At 46.5% G+C, this 11,177-nt stretch overlaps 1 protein-coding gene across 1 annotated transcript in view; it reads right to left on the bottom strand.

Annotated features, from left to right (window-relative positions):
• cacna1fb (calcium channel, voltage-dependent, L type, alpha 1F subunit) overlaps positions 1–11,177 on the bottom strand; it is a 32,937-nt gene that overhangs the window by 18,471 nt on the left and 3,289 nt on the right. The window contains 20 exon segments of the mRNA XM_027275647.1: positions 3,091–3,193; positions 3,271–3,331; positions 3,407–3,473; positions 3,549–3,624; positions 3,775–3,895; positions 3,969–4,176; positions 4,260–4,485; positions 4,573–4,733; positions 4,810–4,836; positions 4,919–5,000; positions 5,248–5,322; positions 5,413–5,564; positions 5,672–5,775; positions 5,857–6,053; positions 6,323–6,475; positions 6,559–6,710; positions 9,190–9,329; positions 10,254–10,359; positions 10,453–10,553; positions 10,661–10,902. Coding sequence (XP_027131448.1) covers positions 3,091–3,193; positions 3,271–3,331; positions 3,407–3,473; positions 3,549–3,624; positions 3,775–3,895; positions 3,969–4,176; positions 4,260–4,485; positions 4,573–4,733; positions 4,810–4,836; positions 4,919–5,000; positions 5,248–5,322; positions 5,413–5,564; positions 5,672–5,775; positions 5,857–6,053; positions 6,323–6,475; positions 6,559–6,710; positions 9,190–9,329; positions 10,254–10,359; positions 10,453–10,553; positions 10,661–10,902 — 2,554 coding nt within the window.

Below are 11,177 nucleotides of genomic sequence, written 5' to 3'. Positions count from 1 at the left end.
TAACTAAAGGTAAAGGTGGTGCTTCAGCCTAAAGGTAAAGGTGGCTCAGGCTAAAGGTAAAGGTGCTCAGACTAAGGTAGCTCAGACTAAAGGTAAAGGTGCTCACCTAAAGTGAAGGTGCTCAGACTAAAGGTGCTCAGACTAAAGGTGCTCAGACTAAAGGTGCTCTGACGAAGGTAAGGTCTCAAGACAAGGTAGTGCTCAGCCTAAAGGTAAAGGTGTTCAGACTAAAGGTAAAGGTGCTCAGACTAAAGGAAAGGGCTCAGACTAAGTGTTCAGACTAAAGGTAAAGGTGCTCAGACTAAGTAAAGGTGCTCAGCCTAAAGGTAAAGGTCGCAAGCTAAAGGTGCTCAGACTAAAGGTAAAGGTGCTCAGACTAAAGGTGCTCAGACTAAAGGAAAAGGTTGCTCAGACAAAGGTAAAGGTTGCTCAGCTAAAGGTAAGGTGCTCAGCTAAAGGTGCTCAGACTAAAGGTAGCTGCAGACAAAGGTAAAGGTGCTCTCAGACTAAAGGTAAAGGTGCTCAACTAAGGTGCTCAGACTAAAGGTAAAGGTGCTCAGACTAAAGTAAGGTTCTAGACAAGTCTACAGACTAAAGGTAAAGGTGCTCAGACTAAAGAAAGGTGCTCAGGCTAAAAAGGTCTCAGACTAAAGGTAAAGGTGCTCAGCCTAAAGGTAAGGTGCCAGTAAAGGTAAAGGGCTCAGACTAAAGGTGAACAGGTGCTCAGCTAAAGAAAAGGTGACTCAGACTAAAGGGGTGCTCAGACTAAAGGTAAAGGTGCTCAGACTAAAGGTAAAGGTGTTCAGACTAAAGGTAAAGGTGCTCAGGCTAAAGGTAAAGGTGCTCAGACTAAAGGTAAAGGTGCTCAGCAAAGGGAAGGGCTCAGCTAAAGGTAAAGGTGCTCAACTAAAAAGGTGCTCAACTAAAGGTGCTCGAACAAGGTGCTCAGACTAAAGGTAAAGGTCTCAGCCTAAAGGTAAAGGGGCTGAAGACTAAAGGTGCTCAGACTAAAGGTGCTCAGACTAAAGGTGCTCTGACTAAAGGTAAAGGTGCTCAGACTAAAGGTAAAGGTGCTCAGCCTAAAGGTAAAGGTGTTCAGACTAAAGGTAAAGGTGCTCAAATAAAGGTTAAAAGGTGCTCAGACTAAAGGTGTTCAGACTAAAGGTAAAGGTGCTCAGACTAAAGGTAAAGGTGCTCAGCCTAAAGGTAAAGGTGCTCAGGCTAAAGGTGCTCAGACTAAAGGTGCTCAGACTCAAAAGGTAAGGTCTCAGACAAGGTAAAGGTGCTCAACTAAAGGTGCTCAGACTAAAGGTAAAGGTGCTCAGACTAAAGGTAAAGGTGCTCAGACTAAAGGTGCTCAACTAAAGGTAAAGGGCCTAGTAGGTCTAAGAAAAGGTAAGGTGCTCAGACACTAAAGGTGCTCAGACAAAGGTAAAGGTAGATTCAGACTAAAGGTAGATAGTGCTCAGACTAAAGGTAAAGGTCTCAGACAAAGGTAAAGGTGAAGGTTCAGACTATAGGTGCTCAGACTAAGGTAAAGGTGCTCAGACTAAAGGTAAGGGTGCTCAGACTAAAGGTAAAGGGTTCTCAGACTAAAGGTAAAAGGTGCTCAGACTAAAGGTAAAGGTGTCAGAGACTAATAGGTAAGTTTGTCAGACTAAGGTAAGGTTGCTCAGACAAAGTGCTCAGACTAAAGGTAAGGTTTCAAACTAAGAGGTTAAAGGTGCCAGACATAAAGGTAAGGTCTCAGACAAAGGTAAGTTCTAGAGGTAAAGGTCTCAGACAAAGGTAAAGGTGCTCAGACTAAAGTAAAGGTGCTCAGACTAAAGGTAAAGGGCTCAGACTAAAGGTAAAGGTGCTCAGAACGTAAAGGTGCTCAGACTAAAGGTAAAGGTGTTCAGACAGAGTAAAGGTGCTCAGACAAAGGTAAAGGTCTCAGACTAAAGGTAAAGGTGCTCAGACTAAAGGTGTTCAGACTAAAGGTAAAGGTGCTCAGACTAAAGTAAAGGTGCTCAGACAAATAAGGTGCTCGACAAAGGTGCTCAGACAAAGGTAAAGGTGCTCAGACTAAAGGTAAAGGGCTCAGACTAAAGGTAAAGGTGCTCAGACTAAAGGTAAAGGTGCTTCAGACTAAAGGTAAAGTGCTCAGACTAAGGTAAAGGTGTTCAAGACGAAAGGTAGGTGCTCAGACTATAAGGTTAAAGGTGCGTCAGACTAAAGGTAAAGGTGCTCAGACTAAAGGTAAAGGTGGCTCAGACTAAAGGTAAAGGTGCTCAGTAAGGTGCTCAGACTAAGAGGTGCTCAATAAAGGTGCTCAGACTAAGGTAAAGGTGCTCAGACTAAAGGTAAAGGTGCTCAGACTAAAGGTAAAGGTGCTCAGACTAAAGGTGCTCAGACTAAAGGTAAATGTGTTCAGACTAAAGGTAAAGGTGCTCAGACTAAAGAAAGGTAAAGGTGCTCAGACTAAAGGTAAATTGCTTAGACTAAAGGTAAGGGTGCTCAGACTAAAGGTAAGTAAAGGTGCAGACTAAAGGTAAAGGGGCTCAGACAAAGGTAAAGGTTCGCAGACTAAGGTGCTCAGACTAAAGGTAAAGGTGCTCAGACTAAAGGTGCTCAGACTAAAGGTAAAGGTGCTCAGACTAAAGGTAGAGTGCTCAAGAAGGCAAGGTAAGGCTCAGACTAAAGGTATTTGGGTTAAAGGTGCTCAGACTAAAGGTAAAGTGCTAGACAAAGGTAAAGGTGCCTCAGCCTAAAGGTGTTCAGACTAAAGGTAAAGGTGCTCAGACTAAAGGTAAAGGTGCTCAGACTAAAGGTAAAGGTGCTCAGCCTAAAGGTGTTCAGACTAAAGGTAAAGGTGCTCTAGACGTAAGGTAAAGGTGCTCAGACTAAAGGTGCTCAGACTAAAGGTAAGGGTAAGGCTCAACTAAAGTTGAAGGTGCTCAGACTAAAGGTAAAGGTGCTCAGACTAAAGGTAAAGGTGCTCAGACTAAAGGTGCTCAGACTAAAGGTAAAGGTGCTCAGACTAAAGGTAAAGGTGCTCAGACTAAAGGTAAAGGTGCTCAGACTAAAGGTAAAGGTGCTCAGACTCACGGGTTGGTCTTGCTGAGGCAGAAAAACGCACTGCCTTCTGGGATTGGTAGAATTTTCTCTTTGGGCGGCGTCAGGTCGGCCATCTTTAACTGGACTCCTCCGTCTGACAGAAGAAACACAATCTCAGATTCTGTCTCCTCCTCCTCCTCCACCTCCTTCATCATTTCATTGAGGACTGACCGTCTTCTCCTTCTCCTCCCTCCTCTTCCTCCTCATACTCGGTGTCTTCGTCGATGTCCACCTGCAGAGACAAACAGTGAGACGTGGACGGACTGGACAAGTCACGTTACAGATGGAGGTCAGACTCTGTGTTCACCTTCACTTCTCCTCCTTCCTCCTCCTCCTCCTCGGCCTCCTCCTCCTCGGCTCCTTCTGTCTTCTTACTGAGAAACAACAACAGGAAACAGGAAGTAAGAAACCTTCTCCACCTCCATGTTTGTCCTTCCTCCATCACTCACTCTTTCTTCTTGTCGTCTCCGTCTCCTCCTGCCAGGTTGTCCACGGCGATGGCCAAGAACACATTCAGCAGGATGTCTGACACCGATAAGAACACGCAACAACACGCAACTCTGTGTGCAACACTTGTCATATCATTCACAACGTTCGTCAAACCAATAACCAACATTCAGACAACCTTACCACAGCATGTTAGCACGTTAGCACGTTAGCATGATTGAAGGATACAGTTCCCGCAGATGAAGAGGATGACGAAGTAAACACACACGATCATGCCTGGGAACACGGGGCCGCCGTACGCCATGATGCCGTCATACATGACCACGTTCCAGTCCTCACCTGTCAGGATCTGCACACACACACACACCTGGGTCAGAGGTCATGGCATGACATCACTTGTCACCACGTGGCAGCTGTGTTACCTGGAAGCAGGTGAGCAGCGCCTGCGGAAAGGCGTCGAAGGTGCTGCGTTTGGTCTGTGTCTCGTCGAAGTTGAACTTCCCTCCAAACAGCTGCATGCCGAGCAGAGCGAAGATGATGAGGAAGAGGAAGAGGAGCAGCAGCAGGGAGGCGATGGACTTCATGGAGTTCAGCAGCGACGCCACCAGATTGGACAGAGCTGTCCAATGGCTGACCAGACAGAGAGTGACATCAGAGGAGGAGCAGGTGAGGGGCGAGGTGTGTGGACACCTGGTTCAGGTGTGTTTCCTCACCGTGTCACCTTGAAGATCCTCAGCAGGCGGACGCAGCGCAGCACCGAGATGCCCAGAGGAGGCATGATCTCCAGCTCCACCAGGATGGTCTCCATGATGCCGCCGCACACCACGAAGCAGTCGAAGCGGTTAAAGAACGCCACGAAATAATGAGCCAGTCCCAGACTGTACATCTTCAGCAGCATCTCCACGGTGAACAGAGACAGCAGCACCTTGTTGGCGATGTCTGCAGAGACACCAGGTCACCTGTCGGTCAAGTGATGGACGAGCAGCAAGACGGCATTGTTAAAACACTGCATGTGCGTGTTCTCACCTTGGACTTGTGTCAGCCACTCAGGTTGGTTGTAGTGCTCGGAGGCGCTGAGGGAGGTGTTGAGGAAGACGAGCAGGAGAACCAGCCAATAGAATGTCACCGATTTGACGGCGGTGCGACAGTTTCTGCGACAGACTCGATTCCAGCGACGCAACGTCCGACTGAGAGAGAGGAGAGTCAGTGTGGAGACGTTTCCTGAATGTTTCCTGAATGTTTCCTAAATGTCAGTGAACTCACCAGCAGCTGATCTTCATCATCTTTGAGCTGAAACGACGAAATGATAAAAAGTGAAAAATAAAAGTGATGAAACAAACGAGCGAACGCATCAAAGATTCAAACACGTTACCAGCACGCCTGACAGCAGTTTGTATGTTCCTCATCGATGTTCACTGTGTTCTCAGACGCTGTCTCACTCGCAGGGAGACTCGCTGACAGACAGACAGACAGACAGACAGGCAGACAGACAGGCAGAATAATGTAATCAGAAGAAATACAGCTGAACATCTGGTGAAACAGGGTCAGACTGAGACCCAGATATTAAAACAGGACACGATGAAGTCTGTCTACATTTAGACTGAAAGATGAGTGTGTGTGTGTGTGTGTGTGTGTGTGTGTGTGTGTGTGTGTGTCTGTGTGTGTGTGTGTGTGTGTGTGTGTATGTGTGTGTGTGTTCACCATGAGTTTCATTGGAGTGACTGAACCATCCGAACTTTCCTCTTTTCTTATCGGACAGATCGCCGAGACACGGACCTGAAGACGGACAGAGAGGTCATGTCACTGACATTTAATCACACACACACACACACACACACACACACACACACACACACTGTGTCTTACGTGGGTTTCCGTCCTCATCGAGCTCGTCCATGTCCTCAGCCTGAGTGATCCAGTCCATGTACCCACACAGGTCCTCCTCCATCTGCTGCTTCTCCCTCAGCTTCTGGAAATCTCCACGAGCCTTCGCCTTCTCCCTCTCCTTACTGAACTCTCTGCAACGTCCACACAATGTCCACACAACGTTCACGCAGCGTTCACACAACGTTTCATACAAACATCAGAATGTTTAAAGGAAGTTTAAAGTTCAAAGAGGACAAACCCGCTGAGGACTCCCAGGACAAGGTTCAGGACGAAGAAAGATCCGAAGATGACCAGACTGACGAAGTACACCCACGGCAGCTCGAAGCCGATGGCGTCGTTCATCTGCACACACAGATCACATGACCACATGACCACACAGAGTGACATCACACGTCTGTTATCATGGCATAAACACAGACAGACCCAGTACAGGACGTCGGTCCAGCCCTCCATCGTGATGCACTGGAACACCGTCAGCATGGCGAAGAAGAAGTTGTCAAAGTTGGTGATTCCTCCGTTGGGACCGTCCCACCTCCCGCGACACTCGGAGCCGTTAATCACGCACTGACGGCCGTGACCGGCGAATGCACACGGCACCGGGTCGTCCTCCACGTAATTATCTAGAACAGAATCAGAGTTGTGATGAACTGTTACAGACGTTCACGAGCTGTGTGCTGATCGTCACGTGTTTAATGCAGCCTGCATGGGGAAGTTTACCTATGGGAGGTTCAAATATTCAAAATATTGTCCTGGTTTGACATTATAGTTCAGGCTAGTTAGACTGGATCAATCAGTCTCTGAACATATATGTATGTATATGTAATACATGTCTTTAAATCCTGAGTTTTATTTGAATTGTTAATACCTCCTCAGTAATGACTGAGCGTACCTGTTCCGAGGTAATAGCAGGTGCGGTGCATGCGTCCTATGAAGAGCTCCAGACCGATGATGGCGTAAATGATGATGACGAAGAGAACCAGCAGAGCGATGTGGAGCAGAGGGACCATCGCCTTCATGATGGAGTTCAACACGATCTGCAGACCTGACAGACACACACAGCTTTACACATGTCCAACAGCACAGGCCACACACACACACACACTCAGTCCAGTCCAGCACACTCACTGGGGACTCCAGAAACCAGTCTGAGGGGCCTCAGCACTCTGAAGGCTCTCAGAGCTTTGACATCCAGACCTCCAGGTTTACCGGGCACATGATGAGTGGTCGCCTGCTCGCCAGATTTATGAGTCATCGTCTCCAAAATGACACTGAATAACCTGCAAAAATAAGAAGAAGAAGAAGAAGAACATGAAAACAGATTAAATGCAGGTGACGTATCAAAGCTTACACAGCTTGGTATCATCTGTATACGGTGCATCCTTTATCCTAGAAGGGAGGATGTAGATGGAGAAGAGGTCCGGTGGAGTCCTCAGGAAACAGGAAGTCAAAATGGTCAGATAGGGAGGCCAATCAGCTGTGATCATAGATAGCATCAGCATTTCCCTTCCAGTGAACACGGCCAGACTGAACAGAACCTCTGAACCAGCAGTGTCCGGTCTAACAGTGAACACAGCGACAGAACCTCTGAACCGGCAGTGTCCAGTCTAACAGTGAACACAGCGACAGAACCTCTGAACCGGCAGTGTCCAGTCTAACAGTGAACACAGCAGCCTACCGAGGTGGTTTTCTACTAATCTGATGACTGCAGCAGCCTCATAGACCGTATCAAACAGGAAACACTCCGCTCCGGCCTCAGAAGAGAGAAAGTGTTTGATTGGATGTAAAATTAGGACACGCCCCTGAGTGCAGGATGACATCATCAACAACTTTTTATGGTTAAACAGTAAATGATTAAAACGAAGCTGATGGGAAAATGTTTTTGAATTGTTACAAAGTTTGGCCACTCTGATGAAGCCTGAGGTCTTCCTGAGGTCTTCCTGAGGTCTTGCTGAGGTCTTCCTGAGGTCTTCCTGAGGTCTTGCTTTGGTGATCTCATGACACTGAGCATTAGCATTAGCATTAGCAGCACTGTGTCTCAGTGCAGAGCTGTTAGCATGGCTGCAGACCCTCAGTCTGATTATTGGTGTCGGTGTCCCACATTCAGCGGCTTCTCGGGCATCGTCTTTGACTATAAAGTGGAACAAAGTGTCCTCGGGCAGCGTTACCACGACAACAGGCTTCATCATCATCGTCGTCATCTTCACCCTGAGGTCGTCCTGTAGTGAGGACATGAACCAACATGGAGGACGAAGCTGAGCACCTGCAGGACTCAGCGTGACCTCAGCAGGTGACTCAGTTTATGTCCAATCATATTTAAAGACAAACTCAACTCTTCCTCCACGTTTACATGTTGTCAGGTCACATGACACTGATTATTCATTTGTCAGACTTCCTGCAGATATTTCACATTAAAAGCTTCCAGCAGTGAAAGCAACTTAAATACAGTTCAGAGGAACTTTACTCGAGTATTTCCATTTTATATTACTATTTACTTCTAGTCCACTTCGTGTCAGGCTGAACTTTTTACGTCACTTTAACTTTATGATATGTGATGAACACATGAACGCACAATAACAAAAATAAATGTATTTTAATACGTAATCATTTTACTTGTATCAGAGTTTTTGTACATTGCAGTATTAGTACTTTAAGCAAAGAATTTAAGTACTACATGACTACTTAAAGTTTCACCATCAGTGGATCCAAACTTGTAAAGGTTGGTGCAAGATTAAACTGTAAACGGTTCATCCTCTGGAGAGCAGGACTGCAGATTCTGATGTTATGGTTCAGTTCAGTCTGTCTTGTTTGGCTTTTTCTTTTCCTGCTCTCTCTGCCCCCCCCCCCCCCCCCCCCCACCTCTGTTTCCTTGCAGAGCTTGTGTGTGGCAGCAGGTGTGGTTGGCTCCACCTGTATTCACTCAGCCCATTTCCTCCACCTCTTGAGCCCGGTCTTCACTTCTGCTCACGGTTATGTTCTTTAAGATGTGGACCCCAGAGCAGACACACACACTGATGAGTGGAAAACTGTGTTCAACACTCCTCTGGGACATTTTGAATATCTGGTTATGCCATTTGGTTGAACTGTTGCACCTGCCGTCTTTCAGTGTCTCTTTAATGATGTTCTGCGTGACATGCTCTCACTCACCTCATCTCCTCCTGCACCCTGCCTCATCAGCCTGCACTGTCTAGTTTTTTGGTTCATGTAATTAAAATATTTTCAGTTTCCACGCACCAGTGTGTCTGTGTCTGCTCTGGGGTCCACATCTTAAAGAACCTAGTTTTATAAAGTTGTGTACAAAATCCAGCATCGTGTTCTTCAGGAGAACCAGCTCATCAGCAGCCCAGCAGGGAGGCTGGTTGGGGGTTAAAGTCCCTGTTTGAGTGCAGTGACTCACGGCGGGTGGGGGTTTACTGTCGGAGGCTCGGTGTGTATATTTAGTCCAATGTACAGTGATCACAGTCCACTGTCACATACACTCAACCCTGAAACACTAAAAGGAGTTCAAATGTGGCATCGCTGGAGGGTTTGTTCCTCCACGGACCACAAGACAGCGTTTACTACAGTCAGATCCAATTTACTGCTGCAACTTGTTAAGACTGCTTCAACTTCAGAGAGCAACGGAGGACAGGATACAGAACCAGGACACAGAACGAGGGTACAGAACCAAGATACAGAACCAGGACACAGAACCAGTGAGTCTAAAGAAAAGACCAGAGACTAAACAGAGAACTTCCATCCATTCTTGTGTTTTCTCACCCAACGATGACGATGACAAAGTCAAGAAGGTTCCAGCCGTTGCGGATGTACGAGCTCGGGTGCATCACCAGACCGTAGGCCAAGATTTTGAGGAATGTTTCCACAGTAAAGATGATGAGGAAGACGTACTCCACTTGTTCCTGAAACACAGAAATGTCCTGTAAGATGTCGGTTGTTGTTGCATGAACACAGCTGACTGACAGCAGCTCGACTGTATTCATTGAATTTATGCTGTAAAACACAAAACATGTTTAAAACAGCTCCATGTTATAAATGTGTCTGCAGCCTTCAGTCCTTTTGTAACCAACAAACATCTGGGAAACATCTGTAAAGAGTCCTTTGGTTTCTTATTTATTAGTTCTTAGTTTCTTAGTTATTGTTGTTGCCAGCAGGGCGGCGCTACCAACAGAAGCTCTTGTTGTTTATTCCCTCTGTAGTCTTCTGACCATTGTCCCCGTTTGGTGTGTTTGTATCTGGTCTTATCTGTTTTTTATCTCGTCCTTCTTGTGGTTCATTTATCGATTATTAATTTTTATTTTTTATTGTTCTACATTCAGCTCCTTTGTGTCAAACACATGAACATCAACATTGATGAGGATTTTCACAATAAAACAGAAAGCTGTGTGTGTGTGAGCCTTTCAGAGGATTTCCAATCTGTCATCATCCCTGCTCTACAAACACACTCACACACACCATGTTGGTCTGTCTATACTTGCGTGGACTTAATGTCCCCACATGTCCTAATACAAACACATGTCCTCACATTGTCATATGTATAGGAACAGTGCATGCACACAGATGTCCGTCCCTCTGCTCAGCATTAAATTTCTCTGTTAGCTTCATGGAATCAAACCAGCAACCTTCACACAGTCAACTGTTTCTGACCAATCAGGATGGAGCAGAGGAATTGTAACTGTCACCTGATTGGTGATTGGTCAGGTGTTGTGTAGGTTGCTAACTCAGGGGTCGTCATAGTAACAGGAAAATGGAAACATGCAGGATCAGGAAGTGAGTCGAGTATGTTGTGTGTGTGTGTGTGTGTGTGTGTGTGTGCACGCTCTGACCAGGTCGTGGTTGGTGGAGTTGGAGTCGTCCTCAGGAAACGGTTTAGAGACTCCCAGAGCGACACAGTTAGCAAAGATGGCTAACAGGATGAAGATGTCGAATGGTCTGAGAAACTCGTTAAGGAAGCTCAGCAGGTCAAAACTCGTTAGCACACAGGTGAGGTAACGCTGACAGCTGATTGGTCAGAAAAAAGGATACTTCCACTCGACAATAGAGAGAGCGGCTCGTCTGATTGGATTGTTGAGCTTCAGACAGAATAACGCTCGGGGAGCTCGCTGCACCTGGTTACTGCCCTGCACCTGAGGAGGAGGAGCCATGACATCATCATTATCATCACTGACATCATCATGAACATTCCATAACTACAGTATCACCTGAGTAAGCTAACGTTAGCATGTTGTCTCACCTGTTTCTTAGCGTGTTGTCCTCTCCTCCTCTGTGTTCCGGTTGAACTCGTAGTTGAATGAAGCGTGTCCGTCCTCGTCATCCTCATGCCTCCTTCGCTTCCTCCGTCCAACTCTTCGTCCCACTCTGTGTCTCTTTCCTCTCCTCCTTCATCCCCCTCTCCTCCCTCCTCCTCCTCTTCCTCACCCTCACCTCCTCCCTCCTCCCCCTCCACTGTTTTGGCGTAGCCATTACGACCAGAACCTGCAGACAGACAGAGAAGTATCTGAAAGCAGCTCCAACAGGAGACTTTTACTTTGAAAGATCTGAGTTCTTCCTCCAGCACTGACCTCAAGATTTCTGATGATGATGATGAAGATGATGATGATGAAGATGATGAAGAAGATAAAGATGATGATGAAGATGGTGATAAAGATGATGATGATGAAGATGATGATGATGATGATGATGAAGATGGTGATAAAGATGATGATGATGATGAAGATGGTGATAAAGATGATGATGATGATGATGAAGAT

This window comes from Larimichthys crocea, unplaced genomic scaffold (genome assembly GCF_000972845.2).
Source record: "Larimichthys crocea isolate SSNF unplaced genomic scaffold, L_crocea_2.0 scaffold148, whole genome shotgun sequence".
In the NCBI taxonomy this organism is placed as follows: Eukaryota; Metazoa; Chordata; class Actinopteri; family Sciaenidae; genus Larimichthys; species Larimichthys crocea.
Note: the sequence above shows the minus strand (reverse complement) of the source record. Positions and strands in the feature narration are given on the sequence as shown.